Here is a 26,910-nt window from a genome sequence, read left to right on the forward strand (position 1 = left end):
ATGGTTCGGTTCCAGTCTACTCAGTTTTATTTTTCATAAGACAAATCAATAAAATTCATACCAATTTCTTCTGGCTAAAAGTCATAAGTGTTTCTTATGGAATTCTAACGTTCTTTTTCCTCAGTGTATGGTAGAACAGGGGACAACGCCCGATTTTGGTTTTCATAGCTATTCCACTCTTAATTCTGGGATTTTTTGTGCCGAAATGCTAGTTTAAGTACTAAACTAGCACTGTGGCTTGTAAAATGTGTGAATTAAAAACGCTATGAAATGCTATGAAAAATCGCATCGGACGTTTTGCACCGAGGTGCTTTTTGGGCTGTTTTCCCCTACTTATCAAAGTGTGTCCTATCGTGCGGAAAATGCTGTGGGTACAGTGTGCAGAGTTGATTATTCCTTGGATCGCAACCAAATGAGCTCAAATTTTTAAAAAAATATCAGGACCTGATTTAGAATCGAATGAGCTTGGTGGAGCATAATCGTTATTATGAACCACCCTAATGAGCATGTTATATAAAATTAATAAAATTAATTGATAATTAGGAGTTGACACCCGAATAACCCGCCTTGGGTGCCTCCCTGTGCCTACGCCACTGTATGTGGCTGTTCCGATAAGTACACAGTGTCCATTTTAAACTGAAGGAAAAGTTTACGATCGTAATCAAAATTAACGAGCAGCTCCTATTTTCAAAAATAAAATTTTCCTTTAACAAAGAATTCATCATAAGTTGTGCTTTGATGACTCATCCTCCTCATTGTCAGGAGGAAGCAAACAGCCTGCTCAGTCGTATTCTTCGACATTTCTGCTGTCCGATGATAATGAAAATTTCATTAGCCAGACATGCTTTTCCAACTAAACTTCCAACTCACCAAGCATAAGGCCCTTTCAATTGAAAGCTCTGATGCTAATCGTTTTCCTCTCCCACCACTGCATCCCCCTTAATCCATACCAGCCACCCAACGTCCACTTTCATCACCATTCCGGCAGTTTCGTTCTGCTTACATAATCCATAATCCAAAGGAGATTACACACAGCTTAAAGCTGGGCTTCCTCCGCAGGAAAGTGCGTTTTCATGCCATGCTGTTCTAGAGTTGTTTATGTCTCTAAATATGTCTGAACGCACGCTTTGCTAAATCAAGGCGTGTAGCTACATCTTTATCCTAAACAACAATGGATCCCTCACATAATAGCATGCCATGATGGTTATCGCGAGTGTCACAGAAACAAAAGGGAATCTAAACCATGCGATCTGTTTTCCAGAGGAAACATGAAAGTCTACGCCTGCCTCGATGGCAATTTACTTGTCTTTCTTCCAGCAGAACGGAAAAGCCCCCATTAATATCGTACTAATTTCCAATTTCTGTTTCGCATTCGCAGGTCTGCTCCGCGAGGGTCGTCTCCACGTGCAGGATCGCCTGGTGGACCTTTCCAACAAGCCAATCGACGTAAGTGACACTAAAACCCGCCCCAAAACCGATTGCAGGTGATTGACGGGCCCCCGGTTTTTGACATTTTCACAATAGGGGGCGCAAAAGACCAACCTTTCTTCGCGTTGCTGCCGTTATAAAATGCAAAACTGTGTGCGGCTTTTATCGACGGAACAATACCGATTACGACCCAATAAATTCGATTGCCTTGGGAAGGGTTCAGGACCCATAAAACATAAGCAGCCATCCCGACCGGGAGAGGGCGTGAATGCAATGTGTTGCTGGTGGCGCGTTATTATTATACTGGAACGGTTGAAGCCACCAGAAACCACCTTCCCCATGAACACCAAAAGCCATTAATAGAATTTACATTTATTACCGTCAAACGACATGGGGTGGCGAAATATAGCTGCTTGCTGCTACAACCATCCCAGCAAGGAGCAGAACGCAACGAACGGTTGTGTGTATCGTAAATTTTTATGGAGCTGGAGCATATCGGCGATGGCATGCCATGCCAGGCTTCTTGGTGTATTATGCATCGCATTAGAGTAGGCACTGGAAAATCGCCCAAACGAGGGTTTCGGTTGCTGCGATCCCGAGGTCTACTTTGTTACAAAATCTTCTCTCTGTTGCCGATTTGAGCTTACTGAGATTATGTTTTCGGGGGGGCCTTCATCGGGGACCGACATTGGTGGTTGTTTTAGAGATTTTTGAAGCTCCAACTGTGGGTTGACATTGATACGTGGTCTATCCCAGTATAGAACAATCAAGCATTAGTTCAGCGCCTTGAATCAGCTGCAATTCAACACTGCTAACGTTAGCACCACGTAACAGCAAAATACCCAATAATGACTATAAAAGACTCAATATTGACTACAAAGTAAGCATGTTTGAGAGAAACTGGGCCTACCCATTAAATTAGTAAACATTTTACCCATTTATAAGTATTTGTTACTCATAAATCAATACTTACTACTAATTGTTGTAGTTGTGATTACTCATAAATGGGTAAAATTTTACTCATGAAATTTGATGTCCCAGTTTTCCTGGAAAATGCTTACTTTGTAGTGATTAATGGGTGTTTTGAAGTTAATGTGCAAGCCTTCAATTACCACACGCTAACTTTTTTTTTTATATTAATTTATTTGTACAGGCTCAATCGAATAAACTTTACAGAGCCGAGTTATCATTTGCATTATACATGATTAATGTCTTAAATCTAGAGTTAAAGGAATTGAACCGATTACTCGCGGTCGTCTCGAGGTTAGGACACGCTAACTTGAAAGCAATTTTGCTGATTGATGAGTGAAGCCGCAGTTTCAGGCGGCTTAAATCACTGAGTGACTGAGTCAATGGTTGAGCAAGATTTTACTAAAGCCCTCTAGTTAAAGTATGGACGACTGTTACCAGAAAACTGAAAAAACTGTTCCAATCGAGCAAAGCGGTGCATGGGTTAAAGCCGAAATACAATCGGATCGCGTGCTGGTGCATTACGACGTGAATTTACCGCTGGTATTAGCAACAGACGCATCGCCATACGGCGTTGGAGCAGTGTTAAGGCACATATTTCCAGATGGCAGCGAGCGACCGATCCAGTACGCTTCACAGACATTGAATACTACCCAACAACTACGCGATTATTTTCGGTGTGAGAAAGTTCTACCAATACCTCTTTGGACGAAAGTTTATCTTGGTAACTGACAACAAGCCTGTTGTTCAGATCTTTTCGCCAAACAAAGGACTACCAACACTTTCTGCGCTGCGTATGCAACATTATGCTGTGTTTCTTGAGTCATTTGACTTCCAGATTCGTTACCATGCTGCGAAGGATCACGGGAATGCTGACGGGATGTCACGTTTACCGGTTACCGATCGAAGTACTCGAAACCAAGTGGAAGAAGTAGACATTGTGCAGATCAATCAGATTGAAACGCTGCCAGTAGACGTGAAGGAGCTCGGAGAGTACACCATCAAGGACCGGAATGTCAAGGAGCTGATTCAAGGGCTGAAGGCAGGAGGACCCGTTTCAGATTCGGTATCGACCAGAACGAGTTCAGTATGCAAGGTGCATGCTTGATGCGAGGAATACGGGTGTATCCCTAGCAGCACATTTGTCATTTAGCTGTTGTGGTTACTTGTATGCACCTTATTTCAGTCACAATCAAGTTGCAGCAACCCATTTTAATAAATGTGTGTTGCTTGGGATGTACCATCTCCGTTGCGTAGCCGTGTGTAAGAGTTCCATTCTGGTCATTTCGGAATTTCCCGTATGAAATCACTTGCGAGGTCGTACTGCTGGTGGGAGAATATCGACAGTGATATTGAGTACCTAGCCCGGGACTGTACGGATTGTGCTCGCGTTAGAGCAAATCCTAACAAGGTGGCGGTACACTGCTGGGAACGACCTTCTGAACCTTTTCAAAGAATCCATGCAGACTTCGCTGGACCATTCATGGGGTTGAACTTCTTGATCATAGTTGACGCACACAGTAAGTGGCCAGAAATGAAGATTATTCCGGATCTAACTACGGAGACGACCATCGAGAGTTTGCTACCTTCGGATTGCCGTCGGTCTTGGTGACCGATCGAGGCACGCAGTTCACATCGGACAACTTCCAAAAGTTTCTTAAGAAGAACGGAATCGTACATAAGATGGGAGCACCATACCAATGGCCAGGCGGAACATTATGTCCAGACGTTTAAAGACAAAATCAAGGCATTGAAGTGTCTACGTTCCGAGATCCAGGTCGAGCTACAAAAGATACTAATGGCATATCGGAGAACTGTGCATCCTTCTACAGGAAAAAGTCCATCTATGTTGGTGTTTGGACGACAGATCAAGTCGAGGATTGATTTTATGATTCCAAAAGTAAACCGGCAGAGTTCTTCGCGAGGAGAGGAGAAAGCGGTGCGTTCGTTCATGGTGAATGATAGAGTAGCGGCTCGGGATTTTCTATCGAGTTCGGAGAAATGGAGGTTTGGAGTGGTTGTGGAAAAGATTGGAAAACTTCACTATATGATCGAACTGGATGATGGTAGGATGTGGAAACGTCATATCGACCAACTGAATCCAGGACCCGTGATTCAGCAGACTCAACCAGAGCTTCAGATTCCAGCTGATACTCCAAGACGTCGTGAAGTGATAATACCTTCCCCAGCAGGTCAAAACGTGGTTCAACCGAAAGTAGAACTCGACGCTACAGATCCGACACTAGACATTTCTGATGATTCTGACCAGGACATTCGCGCCACTGTATCTACAGGACAAAGAACGCCTGACAGCACTACGGTTAGGGATACGGGAGCAGGTACAGATTCAAGTATCAAGTGGATTGTAAAGTCTAGAACAATGGTAAAAACTGCTTGCGATACTGTTCGTAGATCTATTCGTGAGCGACGACCTCCACGTAGACTGGACCTGTAATGTGTTGTGACTAATCTACTAACCCTTGTGTTGTGTATGTTAGCAGGCAGATTTTTCTCCCAGGGGGGAAGAAGTTTTATGATAATTGCCATACCTTTTATGTACTACCTTTGCATTACCAGTCTACCATACTGCCAACCCTACCACTGTCAAGAGAAAAGGAATAAACGTCATTCTTTGTTGTGAATTAGCAAGAGTAAGACGCTGTTTCATTTCACTCGGGCTTCGGCCAATCTCTGCGATCATAACACACGGAAGAGTGCCTTAAAAAGTGTCTCTTGCCATTCATAAGGAAGCACAAAGAATCAACTCTGTTTTGGCCTGATCTAGCATTCTGCCACTACGCTTGAAACGTGTTGGAGTGGTACCGAGCCAACTGAGTCAATTTTGTGCCAACAGATATGGACCACCAAATTCACCGGAACTTCGCGCAATTGAAAAAAATCTGGGTAATTGTGAAGACGGAACTTCGCAAACATTCCAAAACTATTAAAACAGAGCTGGAGTTGAAGAAAATTTGGGTAAAAACACTGGGCAAATCGGTTGTACAACATTTGATCGGTGGACCGGCAAGGAAGGTGGGGGCATTCGGGATGGGATACGAAATTGAATAAAACAAATTTTGTAAATCATAACTCATTAGTAGTTTTTCATTCCTTGAAAACTTCAAGAAAATTCGATAATCGGTTTAATTTTGGTGTGTGTGTGTGCCATTTTTAACGAATACACCCTTTAGTCGATTTAGTTGATATCCAGTATGAATAAATGTATCCTTCACTGTTCTTTTTGACACTATCTGCACGGTAAGAGAAAAGTACACAAAATTGAGTTCCTTTCACTCATCACGTGGCTTCCGTGGGGTTAGGTAAAATTAAGTTAAAGAAGAAAGCTCAATTTTGAATAATCCTGGTGTTGACCAAGTTGACAAAAAAATAATAAAACGGAGCAGACTGGAAATGAACCATGGACGTTGAGATTACGGGGCCCGTGTATTGACCACTCGTCTATCAACGCTTGTGAAAATGAAATGGTTAAAGGCGCATAAAAGCAACCTCAATGAAAATAAACTTATATTTGAGTTCATTTATTATTACTCAATAGTTGAGTAAATTTTAACCAACGCCGCTTTTCTGATTCACTCAACGGCGGACCTCAAATGATAGAACCCAACGTTGAGTTTTTTTTAACCTTATTTTGAGTATTTTTTCTTACCATGTGGAGAAAATTAATTTTGTCAATTTTCTCTATTGATAGTCCCAGAGTGCTGAACCGAGTGCTGAACATTGTTCCAATAATTTAAATTTAATCTTTTACTTTTCAAAATTTTTCCAAATTTACCAATTCGACCAAAGGGCATTCGGTCTAACGGTTCTACATTTAAAAATAAATGATAAAATTATCCTTAAACACCAAAGACAAAGACCGAAAACACAGCTTTAAAACGCCAAAACGGTCTGAAACCCCCCAAACAATATTGAAAACGTGAAAAAGTCCTCACGGATGGGTCGCAACCTATAGTTTGAGAAATGTTGTAAAGCTCAAACTGTGGGACTTCCGCCGCGGTTTAAAACTTATTTTTATAAAGAATTACAATACCAAAACATTCTCACCCACACAGGCCTACGTCAGCTTCGACGTGAGCTACCAAAGTCCGGACGACGAGGCGGGTAACTTCGATTCATCGCACGTGGTCCGGACGTTGCGTCAGCAGCAATCCAATAGCATCGACGACGACCAGCAGATGCTTCTGGACATCGAACAGAACATTGCCAACCTGGAGAAGAGTCTAATTAGGCGCGATGGCGATCGTAGTGGTGCTGCTGGGACCACTGTGGCCAGTAGGAGTTCCTTTTCCGGAACTGACGGCGGCGGTAGCAAACCGAACATCCTGAAGCGAGTAATGTCCTCCGGATCGACTTCACTGCACGAAAAGAGCCAATACCCGGCGGCCAAGCACGATAAGGCTTCTTCGGTAGGTAGATTTTGTGGAGTATCTTATACTTATAAAAGAATTTGATTGTTTCAAAACAGGACAACGAATCCTCCTCCAAACCGGCCAAGTCCATTTCGGACAAGAAGGTCACCCTACGGACGGTTCGGAACTTTATGAAGCTGGGCCGTTCGAGGCATCCCTCGCGGGAAAGTCGAGACAGTAGCACCGAGGACGAAGGGCGATCGTTGATCACCGACTCGGAGGAAGCTCTGGCCGGAGGTGGTCCGGCCAGTTTAGGTCACCAAAGCAGCAGCCACGCAAACGATCCATCGACGCCGGCGATGACAAGCCCGAGCACGGCCGGTGGAACCGCTCAGGGATACGAGAACCTTTCGCAGGCCGGCAGTACCCACTCGAATGCCTCCAGCGACGGGGAAGAGAACACCAACAATGAAAAGCTAAAAAAGTAAGTGGAAAACTATGTTCGATCTGATGTACAACATTTTGAGTGATCTTTTTGATACAGGATCAAGCATCTGGCCAAGTGCAACGATCACCTCAAGTCGCAGGACTTCCAGGTGTGTGTGACGATCATCGAAGCGAGGCAGCTGCCCGGACTGAACATGGACCCGGTCGTCTGCATCCAAGTAGGCGACCAGAAAAAATACACCAGCGTCAAGGAGAGCACCAACTGTCCGTACTACAACGAGGTGGGTTCAAATGATGATTTTCCTTGCACAAAACAAAAAAAGGCATTTCAAATTTGATTCTTCCTGCGGCAGTATTTCGTATTCGATTTCCACATGCCTCCGGTGATGCTGTTCGACAAAATAATAACGCTATCTGTAAGTATGAACGTTTTTCCCTTTCATGTCAATGTTTACAAACAAACAAACAATCGAATCGCCATGACGTCAACAAAGTCCTAGTAACCTGGTAACCATTCGCCCCATTCGTACTGACAATCTGCACCTTGCATGTCCTAGCACCATTCCCTGTTTCATCGAACAAAAAAAGGAAACTCATTTACAAGCGCAAAATCACTCCTGCTCCTTCCGTTCTTGTTTTTTTTTTATCTTCGCCTACAGGTGATACATTCACGCAAATTTATGCGCTCCGGAACGGTGGTCGGTTCGTTCAAGATCGACCTGAAAACGGTGTACGATGTCCCGGGTAGCTAGTGATTCCACTAATTTTTGTTTTTTGTACTCCCTCGCTGTGTAAACCCGCTGACGTTTCGCTGTACCAACTTTTGATGATTATATATGATGATAATTGCCTAATCTAGTCAGCCATGATTATAGTCTGTTTATCCCCCCCAGCTCTGTTCGCTTGTTTGTTGATGCGAGATCTGTTACTCATGTTTGTAGCCGTTCCCTCTGTTTCTAGTGTGTTATTAAATATTTTTTTATACGACACTCATCCTCTGAATCCTATCATGTAAGTGTGCGTGTGTGTGTGCGTGAGTGTCTATATATTTGAAAATGTTTGATGTTTCGCTGAAAAATAGTTTGACAGTTCTAGACCGTTGTATACGACAACGGTTACCTCGGTTAACCTTTGTAGGTCATCCTCGATCCAATCAAAATACCACACCAGGAATCTTATATTAAAAAAAATCTTGCTTTCCCCCTTCAAATGTCACTGGCCGTTCAGAAAAGGAAATTCAATTTCTGTCCAACCGTCGTCGCCTGCTTCAGCCTGGCCTTTGTCTGACAGGCGTCTGTTTTTCATTAGCCACTCTCCTTGTACCTTGCTATATATGGTAAAAAGTAACAACCAAGACCAAGATACATTGGAGCTGTCATTTGCTTCGGAAAGAGCTGTTGAAGAGGTAACCACACCTTCCTAACGTTCCTCCCATCCGTCCAATTTTATCAGAAACAACAAACTGCAAGACGAGATAAACTACCATAGCCACTACCGTTAACAAAGTTGGCTTAGTGCTGTTTTGCACTAATTAGATTTACGGGTTTCCTTTGCTCTCGGTGCAGAAGTGCATTATCTCGATTGTGCGTTGTTTTCCACTTCCCCCGAAGGAAAGCAGATGTTTAGAGCTTTCCCAGTTTCCTCCCTCCCCTGTTATTGTTTTTACGAGGAAAAAGGGTGTTCTTTACTGCGGGTTAATTTATTCATTGTGTGGAAATGAACTTAGTGCATTGAGTAGGGAAAAAAATGCCAACCAACCAGCAGCAGGCCATGGATAACCGAGGTGGAAACATAACATAGCAGGCCGTGATTTTATCCAATGTTTAGAGGAGAAGGAATTTTCCCATTCACCCTCGGTTAGTAAAATTATCGCTCGTTTCGTTGGTGGGTTGAACATCGGTCCCACGATACGCAAACATTTGCTTTGGATGCGATGAAGTGGCGGCTTTCACAAAACCTTTTTCGAAGCCGATGTGTTTGGTTGGCTAAGATGTCAACATTGTTCGGGTGGATGTGTTCGGTGAAAAGCAGCAACAATATTGACATTTGCAGGGAATTAGACGTGATTGTTTTCGCAGATTTTCCGCACAAATTTGCAAGGCAAATTTTCAAAACTGTTGAAAAATACTCGGAAGGAATTATTGATGATGATATCACTTTTCTCAAGACGTTTTTCTGTGTTTTTGCAAAAAGTTCTACGAAGGCAAGTGTCTAAATAGAATGATTAAAATGAGAAAATACATTTACTCCTTTCAAGAGTTTTGCCATCTTCTTGGAAGGCTATAGATCACTGTCACCGAGCAGCATTTTGCTGAGCTAGCCGAGCTGTTTTAGAAATTTCTGCATGATTCCTTCATTGGCTACTCCTCCCACTTGGACTATGCGGGAGGGACGACTTGTCAAATCAGCCTACTGATCATTTTTGTATGAAATACACTCAAAAAATTTGTCACATAAATTTCACTGGAAAAAAACACGTAACCTTCAGATATTAAAAATTGTCTGTAAAGTATATGACGTTAATAAAATTTATTACAAATCGTATTAAAAGCAGTGTAATACGCTAAATTTATTTTTCGAATGTCTCAATTAGGCAATCAGCGAACAATGTTGTTATCAATATTATTGAGATAATATCCCCAAAGTTGCAGGTGATAGTCAGCTTGCGTAAAGCTATCAGGTACTCATCGATGGTTTCCTCTGGACGATCGTCTCCCTGCTTCCGGCATTTGTAGCGGAAATTTTCGAGAATTTCCAGTGGCTCTGGATTGAAATGAGTCTCCAACACGCCCACAATGTCATCGTACGTCTTTTTCTGCGGTTTCTCAGGTGCAAGCTTATCGCAAACAGTATCGTAGGTCTCACCTCCCATGAAGTGAAGTAGCATGTAGAGTTTCGTCTCCTCCCGTACCCCAAACCACACAAATGCACCTTCCAGCCTTTCGACCCACCGGGACCATTTCATTCGGTGCCGATCGAATGCATCGATTGTGAACGACGATTGCATCGCCGGAGCAAGAACAGCAGGCACATTCACAGGAACAACGGGAACCGGTGGATCTGGATTCGGATTCGGATTCGGCGGAATTGGATCCGGTTGCATCATCCGCGGTCGCCAACTGTTGTAACGGTGGCCAAGAAAAGGTTTTTCAGGAGGATTTCACTAATTAAAACCGGACAAGAACTATGGCGTGTTCGAATTACGTGTTTATTTAATAACAACTTTTTAATGAACAAACTTCTCTTCTTTCTCTGCTCGGGGGAAGTATTGGCAGCTGCCGTAAGCAAAAGCAAAGTAATTTAACTACAGGTAACAATAAGGAAATATATCAAAGTTATTTAACCAAGGTATGACAGCTAAGACTGAGGCTACGAGAGTTCCTGATCCTGGTTCGACGACTGGAAGAGATGCCGCTCTATCTAACCATCAAGGAGCATACCAATCGCAGAGACGATTGCATACTTTCAAGGCAGGAAGAGCTGTCATACCTTGGTTAAATAACTTTGACATATTTCCTTATTTTTACCTGTAGTTAAATTACTTTGCTTTTGCTTACGGCAGCTGCCAACACTTCCCCCGAGCAGAGAAAGAAGAGAAGTTTGTTCATTAAAAAGTAGAAGGGTCTGTGCCTAGGGGCACGAACGGAAGCTTGACGTAGGACCGCTAGTGGACGGAATAAATGTGAAGAGCATTTAATTCTTTTAATTGATCAATTATCTATTATCTCAACTCTTTCCGTTTTTGAATTGTAGGCGTACCAAATTTGTAGTAATTTTTTTCAAAGAGAAAATTGATTAAGAGAATCAATCAAAATCACCCCTTGCACCCCTGCTTCCAAGTTTGGTTTCAAGATTACAACTCTGGAGAGCATTATGTGTGGTGGGGGCTTGTGGTTCTGAATATAGACAAACAAGCACAGATGAATTCTATTCCAACTCTTTACTGATGTAAGCTTGATGGCCCTGAAAAGGGCCGTTTTATTGAAGTGTAGGTGACAGCATCACGGACCTCATTTTCCAGGAACACCTTCAGCACACCTCGTAGATCAGACCCGAGATACGTTTGACACCACCACGGTGAGCCAGACGATCGATGACGGTTATCTCGAAGAACTTTGCGATGACGCTTGGCGCCTCCTTTACCAGACCTTTTCCTCCTTTGCCACGACCAGTCAATTGTTGTTTGTTAGGTGTGAAGGAGTGGACTAGCCACCACTTTCCTACTGCTGCTATTGCTGTTCACGACGCCGTCCGAAGCGAAAATGAGCTAATGCCTTTTTTGACTTTAAATGATCTTTATTTCTTGTGATTGTGTGGTTTACATGTATGAATTTTCAAGTGACACAGATGCGTCTTTTCAACTTTAGTACATTTGACATTTTAATTATTAATTACAGTTCCTAGTCCTATCAGGCCTGTTTTAGAGAATGACCACCTTGGTGGGATTGGTTTGTTTTAAATTGAAAAAGAAAACTACTTATAACTACTATTTACAACTACAACTACTATATACACCTAACCTACTATATACAAATTGTTTATCAAAGAATGTTCTGATAAATTACATTTTTGTGCAAATTGAGTCTTAATTTCGTTAGTTTTGGAATCTATTTTGGCAATGCCTGCCTCTTCATGTAAATTTGTTATTCTAGTGTCGAAAGGACGATCAAGAACCATCCTCAGCACTCTATTCTGAGCGACCTGGATTTTGTTCCTGTGAGTCTGTGCACATGATTCCCACACCGGAGCTGCGTAGAGGATCGCAGGTGCTATGATTTGTTTGTAGACAGCCAGTTTGTTCACCCTTGAGAGGCGGGATCTGCCGCAAATCAGCGGATACAGACACCTAACCAAGACAGAACACTTGACTACTGTTTTCTCCACATGCGAACGGAAGAGAAGCTTTTCATCGAACAACATCCCGAGATAGGTTACTTCGGCAGACCACTCAACCCTTGTGCTATCCATGATTACAATACAAGATGGAGCCGGTTTCAGTTTCGGCGATTGCCGTGGAGGAACATGATCGCTTGTGTTTTGGAGGCATTGATTTTCATTTACCACGTGGTGGCATAATCAGCAAAGGCGTTAAGGCATCGTTGAAGTTTGTTTGTTATTTCGCGAGGCATCCTTCCTTTGACGGCTATTGCGGTATCATCTGCGAACAGGAAAAACACGCAACCGTCTCCGAGGGGAGGAATGTCGGAAGTGTAAATGCTGTAAAGCAAGGGGCCCAGCAGACTGCCTTGCGGGACTCCTGCTGGGATGGAAAACGTGTCGGAAAGACAACCATTCAACGATACCTTAAACGACCTTTGCTGGAGGTAGTTACGGGTGATTTTAACCAGATGTAATGGAAAGTTGAAGTTACAACTTAGTTAGCTCATTGTGCCAGACATTATCAAACACTTTCTCAACGTCTAACAAGGCCATGGCTGTGGACTTGGATACAGCTTTGTTACTTCGGATGTTATTCATCACCCGCACTAGCTGGTGATTGGTGGAGTGCCCCTTTCTGAACCCAAACTGTTCTGGAAGGAGAATGTTATTTTCCTCGACAAACTTGAGCAAACGATTGAGAATGAGTTTCTCGAACAATTTGCTCAGCGCTGAAAGGAGGCTGATTGGTCTGTAGCTTGAAGACAATGTTGGATCCTTACCGGGCTTGCGGATTGGTATGATTTTTGCTACTTTCCAGATGCTTGGAAAGTAGTGCAGTTCCAAACACCTGTTGAAGATAGTGGTTAGAAGAGACTCCACTTTCATGCTGAGTCTCTTCAAGATCAAGTTGAATATACCGTCAAACCCGGGAGCCTTCATGTTCTTGGTGCATTTCAGCGCTGAGCAAATCTGTTGTACTGTAATCATATCCGCCGGAGGCACGACACAAGGGGAGGCATCTAGGTTTTGAACGCATAGCGCAACCTGATCTTCGAGCGGACTTTGGATAGTCGAGCCAAGCAAATGCGATGAAGCGACATGCTTGCCGATCGCATTTGCTTTCTCCTGTGGGGTGATTAAAAGCCGATCGTCATCATTTTCGACTCTGCGAGGTGGAGCGGGTTTGGGATGAGTTTTCAGGACCTTGGCTACCTTCCAGGATGGTCTGGAGCGGTCGTCCAGATTCTGGACAACACGCCCGAAACTTTCATTTCGGAGTGAGTCCATTCTGGAAGCAATCTGCCTGTTCTGATCGGCCATTTCACGTTTTTTGGCCAGGTCTCCAGTCCTCTGAAACTGGCGTCTACGCACATTTCTCAATCGAATCAATAATTGGGTGTGGGAATCAATAACAACAAACTTACCCCTCACAGGAACTCGTCGAACGCATGTCTCGTCAGCCTCGGATATGGCCTGTTGAAGTCCTTCCAACGCCCGGTCGATGTCATCTACAGTGTCGATCAGTAGATTTTCATCGATGTTGCTGTCCACCATTCGTCCGTACTGCACCCAGTTGACATGGTGGTAGTCTTTACGCAGGCAGCTTCTAGCAGGAACCACGTTGACACTGACTTCAGTCACCACCGGTTGGTAGTCGGAGCTGAGATCGTTGTGCGCCTCCGGCTTGGATAGTCCGATGTTCGACAGCGTGGAGGGATTTCCCGTCCGAGAGATGAAAGTTGGTTCGTCCGGAAATTGCACAGTGTACAGTCCATGTTGTGCGTGGTCGAACAATAGACATGCGTTCCGGTTCCGCTGGTAGTTCCGCCAAGCTTCATGGCGGGCGTTCAGGTCGCCCCCAACGATGAATCGGGAGCTAGTACGGGTGATGGCGGTCAGGTCGTTCTTGAATTGGATGTCTAGGCCGTTGCTTGTGGTACACTGACGGACGTTTCCAGTTGGTGATTCCACCTCCACACTAATGGCTTCGATGATAGAAGTGCGGATGTGGGGCAGAGTGCAAAACTTGATTCCCTTTCTGACGATGACCGCTACACCACCCCCCTGGAGCTGGTGCGATCAAGCCGGATAATGTTGTGGTCAGGCAACCAGAAGCTGTCACCGGACTTTAGGTGGGTTTCCGTTAGAAGACTCAAGTCGATGCTATGCTTGCGGAGGAAGTCGGCAAGCTCAATCTGTTTAGCTCTTACAGAGCAAGCGTTCCAGGTAGCGATGGTTAGCGGCTTAGACACCATATTGGATGATGAACTTACCGAGCACTTGGATCTGTTCGGGCTTATTGCGGCACTTACGTAGAGCACCGGTCATGTTGATAAAAATCTCCATAAGTTCATCTGCTGAGAACAGATCTGGATTATTTGTTTGAGCTGTTGGTTGCCTCCAGAATCCCGGGGGGGGGGATGGAGAGCTTTGTCCAGCAGAAGATCCAGACGTTTCTTGAGGGGGCGCGGATCGCACCCTGGGATTCGCTTGTCCATGAAGAGGCGGAAAGTCCTCCGTCCTGAAAGCCGGGGCCTTATCCTTCCTTCGTGCTGGTTGATTGTTGGTGGACGCTTGATTTCGGATGCGCTTGAAATCCTCGCGTTTAGGGCACTGCTTGTTGGATCCTTGGTGAGCACCACCACAGTTGGCGCATTTGGACGCCACAGCTTCATCCGCAGCACATTCGGAGGTGGCATGGTCTTGAGCGCAATTTCCGCAGCGTGGCTTAATGTTGCAGTTGCGGGTACCGTGTCCGAAGTTCAGACACCGCTGGCACTGAGTCACATCGCGATGGCCGCCACGGTATGGCTTTCAGCAAACGATGATGGAATTGATGGACCGGATGGCTTTCAGTGCATTGAGCGTCACCGTTCCCTTCTGGAAGTGTACCAGGAAAAGGCTATCCGGGTACGCCTTCACATTCTCGTCTCTTCGTGTCATTCGGTACACGGCACTTGGGGCCAGCTTGTACCTGTCCCTGATTTCATGTTCGATAAACTTCGGGTCGAAATTTGGTAGGCCCCTGATGACGACCTTGAACGGTTTTTCACCGGGGATGTCGTGGGTGAAGAATTCCATCTTGGAAGTCCTCAGGTGGGCGATGACCAAGTCATACTCCGCTTTGGTACGGAGCACCACCTTGGTGCCGACTCTGCCCAATTTGAATTCGGCTTTGATGCCCAGCGACGCCAGATCCGCGATGAGCTCGTTGAGATGGGCATTTTTCACCACCAGCGGAGGTAGCTTCACTCTTGCCGCGCTCATGTCAGCAGCATTTTCTTTATCGGCAGCGTCACCGAAATCTCCGTTCGTCGCAGAGGCATCGTCTCGACCAATCGTGCCATCAGACTGGCCTCGGTTCTTCTTCCTTTTCTTGCTGCGTTTTTCCAACACAGCCGGCTGGATATTCCCATCCATGGGGAGAACAGCAAACCTGTTCGAGGTAGGCACACCGGAGCTTCCTTCACCGGAGTTCTGAACCTTCGCCGGGCTTCGCGACCGATGCTTCCCCATTACGGGGCACACACACACGCACGACAAACCGCGAAAGAGAGAGCGCGAACAATATCGCCACGAACTTTTCAAACAACTCGAGAGAGCGAGCTAACACCGAACTGAACTGCTTGACGATCAAGCAGAGAATGGTGATGAGCTAATGCCATACAGCAGCGCTCTTTTATATCTTTTCAGGTTAAAGCAGAATGATGTGCAAGCTACAAAGACTCTTCCCATTATGAGTAGTGTGCTATCAAGTAGCGACACTGGCTCTTTTCCTTTTGCGTACACGGCGAATGAGAACGACCCAAATTTGAGTTTAGTTCACTCATAATCGCCAAAAGTGCAGGAACTCAGCGATGAGTAAATTTGTCTCATGGTTTCTTGTGGAAAACCTAAAAATCTACCAGAAAATGAGGAAATTGACGAAAATTTTATTCAGTCTCGTAGTAGTACCAATTGACTCAGTGAATCCAATCTTTACTTTTCTCTAATTCAGGATTTTTTCCCTGGAAAATCCTGGGAAAACATGAGGCAAATTTACTCATCGCGGAGTTCGTGTACTTTATTTCTTATTTCTGAGATAACTAAACTCAAATTTGGGTCGATCTCATGCGCCGTGATATCACCTTGAAAGATATCGGCGCCGGTGGTTAGCGTGATTACCTCTCACCCCAGCAGGCCTGGGTCCAATCTCAGTCGGCGCCACCGGCATGTTCTAAGGCATAACATCTCTGATCACGCCTTCTTTCGGGATGTAAAGCCGTTGGTCCCCTGTTGAGTTGATGGGTCGATTTGTAGGGTCCAGGTGTGAGATCTGCCTCCCTGTCGTCGGTAACATTGGAGCTCAGTACGGAAAACGAATCTCGCGTCACTTTTCAATAGGTCCTATCTACATTGATCGATTCTCTTCATCGACACTCTCTCTCGTAAATAACTCGGCTTCACTAGATTGTTGCGGCTTAGATGCTAGATTGTTGCTTCTTCCATCGAAAATATCCGGCCGTGGCGATTCAAAGTTGATCAAGGTTGATCAAAATAATTTGTACCCCTGCTTCCAGTTTGATTACATGAGCATTTTGTTTGATCGTTGGTTCTGAATATAAACAAACGGGCAGATGAATTCTATTCCTAGTCTTTACTGTAATAAGCTTGGTGGCCCTGAAAAGAGCCGTTTTGTTGCCAAAGTTGGTGATGATTTAACCTCCGAAGCCAAGTGCGTCTCTGTCACTTCAAAACGCAGATGACATCCATGGCCGCTTACGCTTGGCGTGTTTAGTGTAGGTGACAGCATCAGGGATCTCATTTTTCAGGAACATCTTCAGCACACCCCGTAAATCAGACCGGAGATACGTCAGACACCGCCACGGTGAGCCAGACGACGGATGGTGGTTATCTCGAAGAATTTGCGTTTGGTTCTGAATATGGCGAAGAGTGTGCTACATATTACGCAATTCCATCCTCCCTATTCGCACGCGCCCGAGGATCGGAGGTGAATGCCACTTCGACTTGTTTCGTCTACTTACTACTCTCTGACGACTGTGCTGGGGAAGCAGCATATGCATGTAGGTAATTGGTGGATTTGTTAGTTAATTCGACGCTTTTGGACAATACTGGACATTTACCAGTCTTTCAATAGTTTCTCATTAAAAATCAACATTCGGAAGCATTGTTATCGATGCGTAGCCATATTGGTGATCGATAGGTGATAAAAATTATTGAAATTGGACCAGGGGCAGCTGAGTTATTAACGATCAAAATCTTTCTTAATATGTTACATGTTCCATTTTCGGTTTTCACAAAGTGTACCCCCATATAGAAATCAAATACGTGGTCCTACGTCAAAAGTTGTTATTAAATAAACACGTAATTTGAACACGCCATAGTTCTTGTCCGGTTTTAATTAGTGAAATCCTCCTGAAAAACCTTTTCTTGTCCACCGTTACAACAGCTTGACAATCGTGGAATGCACAAAAAACAAACACGTTGCTATGTCACCAAGTATTGGATATTAAGCAATTCGAGTTAACCAGAGTTACTCAAAATTTACTCCAATATTATACATTATCAAAAGCTGTCTCACCCCTAGTCGATTTTATCTCAGTCTGGTAGCTCACTCTATGCTTTGCCAAAAACGATTCACGAACTATGCTGTTGACCTCTTCCGTTAAGTTTTGCATATCCTTATTTTTTTGTTAAATTAATTAATCTGCAATGTACGCCATTTTGGTTTGATTCTTTCACGTATTTTCAACTGATTCTGAACCTTTTTGAGAATTTCAAGATGATTGTTGAATATTTTTAATATTAGTTGAATGAATTTACCGCAATAACAAGGCGCGACACCAGGCCAATATAGTTTAGGGAAACATTGGTTTCTAATAAAAAGTAATACACAACGAATGCGTTTGGTAGCCATCTTGAAAATTGATTTCAAAATTCCATAACGAAAAATGGCAAAAGATTTCATAGGCACACCCCTTGGAAAATTAACGCGTGCTATTTTTTAAAGTGCACGCTAAACAGAAATGCACTAAACATGAGTTGACTACTTTTTGAGTGTTCCAAACCACGTCTAAATCCAGCTACTTCCAGATTGTACCAGTGCCCATCGTCCACCCTCTCCTTCAATGACCGTTCGGCCCGTCAAAAATGGACCATCCGGATCATACAGCAAATAACTTTATTACTATAGCCACACACTGTAAAAAAAAGCTCATTTAAACCTTCAACTTCCATTATTCCTTCACTCTGGTTGTCCACTTTTGATGATTAGCAATCTAGTTACGTACCTGTTTGCAACAACAACAAAACTCCCACAACGCAACCAACACCAGCAATCCTCCATCCACGAAGCGCTCCACAGTAGCGAAGAAACTCGTTATCACATCCTGGTACACCACTTCAAACTGCATCCGTTCTATCCTCTCGCCCTCCTCCAGCTCCTTCTTTTGAACGCAACCATTTCCAGCTTGTTCCATAAACGGTGCACAACAAAAACTGCAACCTCGTTGAATAATGCATCTCTTGAGCAGGATTTCCGCGTGCGCGCACTTTCCGCATGTTCTCCCAACTTTGTTTGCCATTCAAGATCCAAGTAACTTGCCTTTTTTTTACCGGTTACCATAACTTCGATATTACTACGACTGCTACGATGATGATGATGATGATAAACTGCAACGATGATGTGCCCCGGCGAAAGCGAAACAATACAATTTATTCAAATTTGATGAATGTTTCATACTTTGCCATTTTTCATGTTTTCTCTCTCTCTCTCTTTTCTTATCTCTTTTCTCTTCTCGATTGGTTTTATTTTTATTATATCCCATCGTCTCGAATGACTGTAACTACATCAATCTGTGTGGCTGTGTTTGTGTGTGTCTGTGTGTGTACATTGCACGTGTTGCTACTGCCGTGGCCTTTTCACTCAACACTGCCATTTGCATTCACGATCACGACCTTCATCTCGGGGGAAAATTGAATTCGAACGGGAACAAAAATGCTGACGTTGTACAAAAAAAATACTCACCACGTGCACGGGATTGTCGATTAATCACATTTGACAACTGCACGCAAACACACGCCCACACTATCACACTATCACACACACACACACATGCACAACAAAACAATGACAAAAGGTGTTGCAAAATCGAGGAGTTTTCCAAACGAACAAGCTCGTCGGATCGTTCAAGCTGGACGTGGCAACGCTTTGGCATCAGAAAGGTAAGAAAGCAAAAATTTGTCCTCTTGACTGATCCCTCCGAGGGGGATAGACGAACTTGAATACCTCTAGTAGGCACTGCTTGCGTTTTGTTTGTTGATCCTTTTTTTGCACAATTTCCACACTGAAGTTAACAGAAAAATGTCCCTTTTGTTTGTGTTTCCAATGACAATGTTGTCAAAAGTTTCTTTCCAGGCATCAGGAAAACAAAGGCAACGCTTGTATACCAGCTATTTTGACACACGGTTGCTGCGATTGCGATAATCTTTCCCGCCTACTCGTCTAGGATTCGTTCCTGGTGGTTTTTTTTTTCGGCTACCTATGTTTGTTCGTGAACAACCTGGCGTTCCACATTAGAAACGGCTCGTGTAGCATATGCATAACTCGGTTCTCATCGCGTGGCCTGTTTACAGCAACAGCCAACCCACCCCAACCCCATCGTGCGAGATTTCGACAGAACGGGGTTGGTGGAAAGGGGGAAACTTCGCCTCGCTTGCTTTGTCTGTTGCCTCCTTGTTTCTTTCCTCTGTCTGCGTGCGAGCGTTGATGGCTGGTGGAAAAGCACGCGATGAAGCATCTAGTGGCGACTGGCTGTAGGTAGGGGAAAGCAGTCCAAAATGCACCCCGGGGCGAAACGCCCGATGCGATTTTTCATATCAATCCCGATTTTAATTCATAGATTTAACAAGCCACAATGCTAGTTTTGTACTTAAACTCAAGAGTGGAATAGTTATGAAATGCCAAATCAGGTGTTTAGCCCCGGGGTGCATTTGTCCCCTGTTCTACCCCTACCTGTTGCCATTTGCCTCAACTAGTGGATATGTCTGAAGGATGGGTGGTTTCAACAGGTAAATACCATATTGAGTGTTCGTTCTCGGTCGGGTTTATTTGCTTATTGCTTGCGTCGTCTTGTTATCGTTCGCTGGATGGGTGATGATGATGGGATTTCAGAGCGTTTTTGGGGAGATTTGATGGTGGGGTGGAATGTTATTGGAGTTTATTTTTACTACTACCGGTGCCGTTCATGGATAGAGGAACGGAATTTTCCGTTTCCAACGAGTAGTCGATTGAACTTGAGGCTCCTGTGGTTGATTATATATGAACAACCGAATTTGGAGAAAAATAGAAGTATTGTTCGCGAACGACAACTGAGATAGCGGTTTCCATGGAGACGCACGGTATGTCATGTGTCATGAATCCTCCTGACTTCAATTTTTACGAAGGAGCAAACACATTTAACCAGTTTTTTTTTCTTGAAATGAAATTTAACGCATCACTGATTTCTAGTGCCAATAATAGAACAGCTGTCGAACACGCAGTTTTAATGGAAAGGCTGCCGAATAGAAACAGGTTGCCGCCGACAATACAAGTTGAACAATGCCTTAGGTCGAAAAGTAACATTGTCAGATTCTCTTCGTCGACTTTTTATTTGCATCCTCACGGCCATGTTAAGATGAAAGAAGCTATTAGCTAAGTACCCAAATTATTGACGAAAGAAAAAAGTAAATGAATAGAATCGATCAATGTTACTTAGGACCTAATGCATTGTTCAGCTTGAATAGTCGCACTTTCCTGTACGGAGATGAAAATCTATAAATTAAGTAGGGTTTTTGATCTAATTTCCGTCCTACTAAGTGTCGTGACCTGGCCGAGGTTTCAAGCCTCGGCCACGTGTCTTAACAAAGACCAGTGAGGTGCACATCCGTGCGCTACAACGTTCGTTAAATGACTGATTCGATCATGCCAAGCGATGCACGCAAGGCTCAATTCATTCACGCATGCATATGTGTGGGTTTATTTAGCCCATCGAATCAACGGTACACGCTAACTGAATCCAACTCAAATTGAGTATATCAAAACTTGAGGAGTAAAACTTTTATTATCATTGCACGCCAACTATGTATACCACATTCTTCCCCTCCTCCACTCTCATAAGTACTAATAAAAGTTCTTGCTATGCAGTCTGGCATTTACTGACGTTAACAAGCTCAACAGATTCGAGTACAAAGTTTCATTATCTTATTTTATAATCCTTGACAATTTTTTTATTTACTTCACAATTTTCTCCAATTTTGACAATATCCTTTACTTCATCATATCTATTAGTCTCAGCACAGCCATATACTTCCATGAACATACACATTCACATTTATGACAACTTCTACGATATTATCAAGTTAACCATTAACACCGACTTCAACATCATAAATATCACCATCTATAATAACTACATGAACTTTTAATATCATCAGATAAGTATTACCATCGGCCTGTATCTAAGATACTATTGGTCTATCGTATCTAATTAATTTTTCTTTAATGTAACTCCCACTTAAAACTTCTCATTTCTCCTGTCACCATTTGATTTATATAAAAATGATTATCAAAATACTCTCAGCGACTAATTGTATAAGCTTAATAGGCTCTTAGTGCAAAAAATATATCCAGAACTAAATAAACATCATAAATTACTAATTCATCTTCGATTGAAGCATCTCCGACTTCAAAACTCTTAATTCTTATTACTCATTATGATAAATTTTTCAAAACCCTCAATCAAGATCTCATATTACTAATTCATCTTCCATTATCCATTCAGTCCGACTACAAAGCAATCACTTCGTATAATTCAGAATCAAAACTGCATCAAATTACTAAATCATCTTTCATTGAAGTATCTTAGATTCACAAAATTTTTTTTCGCGTAATTTGGTACTCATTTTCCTTTAAGGTAGCTCCGACTTTAAAATTCGAATTTATCCAGTAATCCAGTAATTTTATCTCTTAACAACACTCCACGACTATTTTATGAGCTTACCAGGCTCTTAGTGCAAAGAAAAGTTCTCGAACTAAATAAATATCATCAAAATAATATCGAACAACTAATTATTTTTTTTTTTAAATAACTACGACTTGATCATTCTCATACGTTCAGAATCAAATCAGCATCAATTGACTAATTCATCTTCCGTCGAAATATTTCTGAGTTTCAAGCTTTCATTTCACGCAATTATTAATTCATTTGTCTTTAAAGTAACTCCGACTTCAAAATTATCATTCCTCATTTCTCAAAACCCTCAATTATCTCAAATTACTAATTCATTTTCCATTGAAGTAACTCTTGAAGTGTGAGCCTCATTTCTCATAATCCAGAATCAATTCAGCATTAAATTACTAATTCATGTTCCGTTGAAGTATCTCCGATTTTCAAACTTTCCTTTCACGTAATTTCAACTCATTTTTCTTTAAAGTAATTCAAAATTAACATTTATCAAAAACGTTAAGTCAGCATCAACTTACTAATTCATCTTCCATTGAAGTAGCTCAGACTTCAAATCACTAATATCTAATAATTCAGAATCAAATCAGCAACTTAAACTTTTATTATCATTGCACGCCAACTATGTATACCACACTAAGCACACCCCGCGCTTTACCTCTCTGTTCTGAACGAGTTTAAACAAAAAATGGAGTATTTGTATCAAATATGACTTCTAAATTTATTCACCTTTCCATACGTACCGTTGAATTTGATAAAGAGTCACAAATTGTTGAGATATTGCTTAAAATCTAATACTGCTTCTTGATTCTAAATTCGTTCTACGAATTTCAATTCCGTCCTAACGCATTGAAACGCCATTAGATTTTCTTCGTCCTATGGATAAACGGAGAAAAAGGGGATTCGCCAGGAGCACTTCTTTTGTTTTGAGAACAATGACCGTAAATATTCATACAATGCACTCTAACAGGATTTATGTTGTAGCTAATGAACTAACGCATCGGAACAAACCTATTGTTAATTTGTGCACGGTTAAATCATTGATATTATTGATGTTTTCTGATCAATAGAACGGGAATAGGCGATTACGACGAAGTAGCGCTCTACCCTACATTTCCCTAAATTCTCGGGTTCATTTAACACCAGCAAAAAAAAAATTAATAACTCTTAAGTCTATTCTATCCAAAACAAGCGGTGGTCACTCTAAACACTTATATTGCGTCAACATTTTTCTCAGTGTGCCTCAAGTGTGCCGCGCTGTACTAAGAATGCCATGTCAACGAACTGATTTTTTTTTTGTGAATAATTGTATGCTTGGCAACCCGGTATTTTGACAATTCAAATGTTTTTTTTTTTTTGTATATCAAACCGTACGAACTGTCAAAGACAATGGTCGCGTCAACGCCAGATCAACAGAATGGGCAACCTATTAAGAATACTGCTGCTGCGCAGCACACTGATCGGCCCAGTTCCGTCCCCCGTATGTCGCAGTGCGATGAAGATTTGATCCACGGAGAGTACAGAAAATATTACACGCTGGTGAGGAACATTGGGAAAGAACCAGGGATGGAAAATCATTTGCATTCATTTCGTGCATTCATTTCGTGCATTCATTTACATTCATTTGCCTTTAACTTTTTTTTTCAACAGCGTTCTGGAAAATGATGTATAGAGCTTTTATAGGTTTTGTTATTAGCTACAACTTTTGTTAACAAGTCAAATCCGTATATCTTATGCATGACGAACCAAAGCGAACAGAAGCCACTACTGTTTTTCAGTGAATGTATTTTACATTCATTGAAAAACAGTAACAAGTTCTGCCTGCTCTAGTTCGTGATGCATAAGAGATACAGATTTGAGTTATGAACAAAAGTTGTAGCTAATAACAAAACCTACAAAAGCTCTTTGCATCATTTTGCGGAATGCTGTTGATGAGAAAAGTTAGAGGCAAATGAATGTAAATGAATGTATGAAATGAATGCAAATGATTTTCCATGCCTGGAAAGAACTCATTGAACATTTTGCACCGGGACATCAAAGATGAGGCCGTTATCATCGATCACCATTATTATATCGACCATATAAAACTGATTGACTTCGGATCGGCGACGTTCGTACAGGAAGGGCAACTTTTTTCTACCTTCTACGGCACGACCGAGTACTGCAGTCTGGAAGTGTTGGTAGGCAACCGCTACTCCTGCCCTGAACTGGAAAAATTTCGGATGGAAATTTTGTTGGTTCGGGAGGATTTATGGCACGTCATCAGTAAACCAAGGCCGGCTGTAATTACGGAAGACGATGATTGGACCAAGGCGGATTTGAAGGCTCGCGCGACGATTGGGCTGTACATAGATGACAGCCAGACTAGCTTGGTGAGAAGCTGCACCAGTGCCAAGGATGCATGGAAAGCCCTTAAGGATTACCACGACAAGGGATCGGAGGTGTACTTGCTCAAGAAGCTGACGCATTTGGAGCTGAGCGAAGATGGAGACATGGAGCAACACTTGCAGCAGTTTACCGACCTGTTGCAGCGTATTGCGGATGTCGGCGATCCAATCCCGGACAAGTTGAAGGTGGCGATGTTGCTTTGTTCATTGCCGGATTCGTTCGATGCTTTAGTGACAGCTCTCGAGCAACGTCCTAGTGCCGAGCTAACTTTGGAATTAGTTAAATCCAAACTACTTTCCGAAGCCGAGAAACGACGCGAACGTTCCGGACCAGCTGCTGCTGCAGGAGGAAAAGCGCTGAAGGTGGAATATCGTCACCAGCCTCGTCGGCAGCAACGGAGCGATGGCGGTGCTAGTGGAAGTCAAGAGACACGGATTTGCTTCCACTGCAAGAAACCTGGTCATCTGAAACGAAACTGTCGGAGTCTGCAGAAAGCCACCGGGAAGAAGCAGGATGAAGCTACAGCGAGCCAGCCGAAGAGAGAAGACGCAACAAAGGCGAAGCAGGTGCAAAACGTTTTCGACGGCCCGCTTGCTTGGATTGCTGGGAATGCAGAACATGGAAGCTGGTTTGTGGACAGCGGAGCCTCGAAGCACATGACGGGAAGAAGAAGTTTCTTCGAATCTCTACAGGAGCAGCAGGGAATGAGCGTGATGCTGGCGAATGGTGAAAAGGCAGCCGTCGAAGGCATAGGCAGCGGGAAGATAACCGGAGTGAAGGTAGACGGATGTCCGGTGGATATTGTGTTGTCTGACGTGCTGTATGTTCCGAAATTAGCAAGTGGATTGATTTCGGTGAGTACCCTCGCAAATAACTGCTTCTGTGTGCTGTTTGGTGAAAACGGCTGTGAGATCCGCAAAAGCGGTGCTGACATTGCGGTTGTGGCCGATCGTTGCGGTAGTCTCTACAAGTTACGGGTTCCCAATCAAGCGATGGTGAGCGTCCAGCTGTCCCACACGCTCAACTGCCAGCATACGTGGCACCGACGGCTCGGCCATCGGGACCCGGACGTGATCAAGGCAATCCACAGGAACGGCACAGCTGAAGGTATGAAGTTGGTCGATTGTGGAGTGCGAACGGTGTGCCAGTGCTGTTTGGAGGGGAAAATGTCCCGGACCCCGTTTCCAAAGGCTGTCAACCGTGGTTCGAAGGAGATTTTGGATGTCATCCATAGTGACGTCAGTGTTCCATTGGTTGCTACTCCCAGCGGCAATCAATACTTCCTGACCTTCATCGACGATCATTCTCGCATGGCCTTCGTGTACCTGTTGCGGAGAAAATCGGAGGTCGCTGAGAAGGTGAAGGATTTCGTTCGTTTCTGCAAAACTCAAGTCGGGAAAACTCCTCATGTGCTGCAGTCAGACGGCGGTGGAGAATATGTCGCGAAGGAACTGCAGGGATTCCTGAGAAGCGAAGGGATAATCAGCCAGCTGACTGCTCCGTACTCCCCGCAGCAGAATGGGGTGGCGGAGAGACGGAATCGCTATCTCAAAGAAATGACGATGTGCATGTTATTGGAAGCCGGCTTGGAGATGAAATACTGGGGCGAGGCAGTGTTGACCGCCACCCATATTCAAAATCGATTGCCATCACGATCGATTGGTATGAGTCCCTACGAACGATGGTACGATCGTAAGCCTTCATTCGAACATCTGCGAATCTTCGGAAGTGAAGCCTGGGTGCAGATTCCAGCGGAAACGCGGAAGAAGATGGAGGTAAAAGCCCGCAAGATGGTTTTCGTCGGATACTCCAATCAACAGAGAGCTTACCGTTTTCTCGATAAGGACAGCGGAAGGATAACGATAAGCCGGGACGTTCGTTTCTTGGAAGATCTAGATTTTGGTGCGAAGCAGGCATCGGGAAAGCCCGAGCAGGAATCTGAAACGGAGAATTCGACGGTTGAATTGGACGCGTTGCCGAAGCCGAAAGTTGTCAACAATCCTGAAGATAACGAAGAAGATTTCCTGGGGTACGAATCTGCCGAGGAAGAATTTTACGGTGAAGAACAAAGCGACTACTAAGAAGGTGATACCGAGCAAGAAGATGTTCCTCAACCGGAGCCAAGACAAATGCCGCCACGTTCATCCCGTGGAGCGTTGCCAGCGAGGTTCAGTGACTACGTGATGGGAATGGTAGCGACGGAACCGGATGAACCGGTGACTTTCAAGGAAGCGGTCAACGGTGTCGATAAGCAGGAGTGGATCAATGCGATGACGGAGGAGTATCGTTCGTTGATGTCCAACGAAACTTGGGGGCTTGTGGACCCCCCAGAGAAGCGAAACATCATAGGAAGCAAGTGGGTTTACAAGCGGAAGCTTGACTCTGACGGCAACGTGGACAGGTTCAAAGCGAGACTCGTCGCTCAG

The 26,910-nt window shown here is 43.7% G+C and overlaps 1 protein-coding gene across 2 annotated transcripts in view; it reads left to right on the forward strand.

The window, feature by feature from the left end:
• The window catches only part of LOC135699975 (otoferlin-like), a 144,147-nt gene that overhangs the window by 106,309 nt on the left and 10,928 nt on the right, over positions 1-26,910 (forward strand). The window contains exons 4-9 of one of the 2 annotated variants that reach the window (XM_065220307.1): positions 1,379-1,446; positions 6,471-6,824; positions 6,884-7,251; positions 7,312-7,495; positions 7,568-7,630; positions 7,874-7,958. In XM_065220307.1, coding sequence (XP_065076379.1) covers positions 1,379-1,446; positions 6,471-6,824; positions 6,884-7,251; positions 7,312-7,495; positions 7,568-7,630; positions 7,874-7,958 — 1,122 coding nt within the window. Of the gene's footprint in view, positions 1-1,378; positions 1,447-6,470; positions 6,825-6,883; positions 7,252-7,311; positions 7,496-7,567; positions 7,631-7,873; positions 7,959-19,234; positions 19,320-26,910 lie in introns of both variants that reach the window. The other variant, XM_065220308.1, reaches the window with a different exon arrangement.

The sequence above is a fragment of the Ochlerotatus camptorhynchus genome, unplaced genomic scaffold (assembly GCF_037179485.1).
Source record: "Ochlerotatus camptorhynchus isolate MF236.1 unplaced genomic scaffold, CSIRO-AGI_Acam_v1.1 ptg000124l, whole genome shotgun sequence".
NCBI classification, from domain to species: domain Eukaryota; kingdom Metazoa; phylum Arthropoda; class Insecta; order Diptera; family Culicidae; genus Ochlerotatus; species Ochlerotatus camptorhynchus.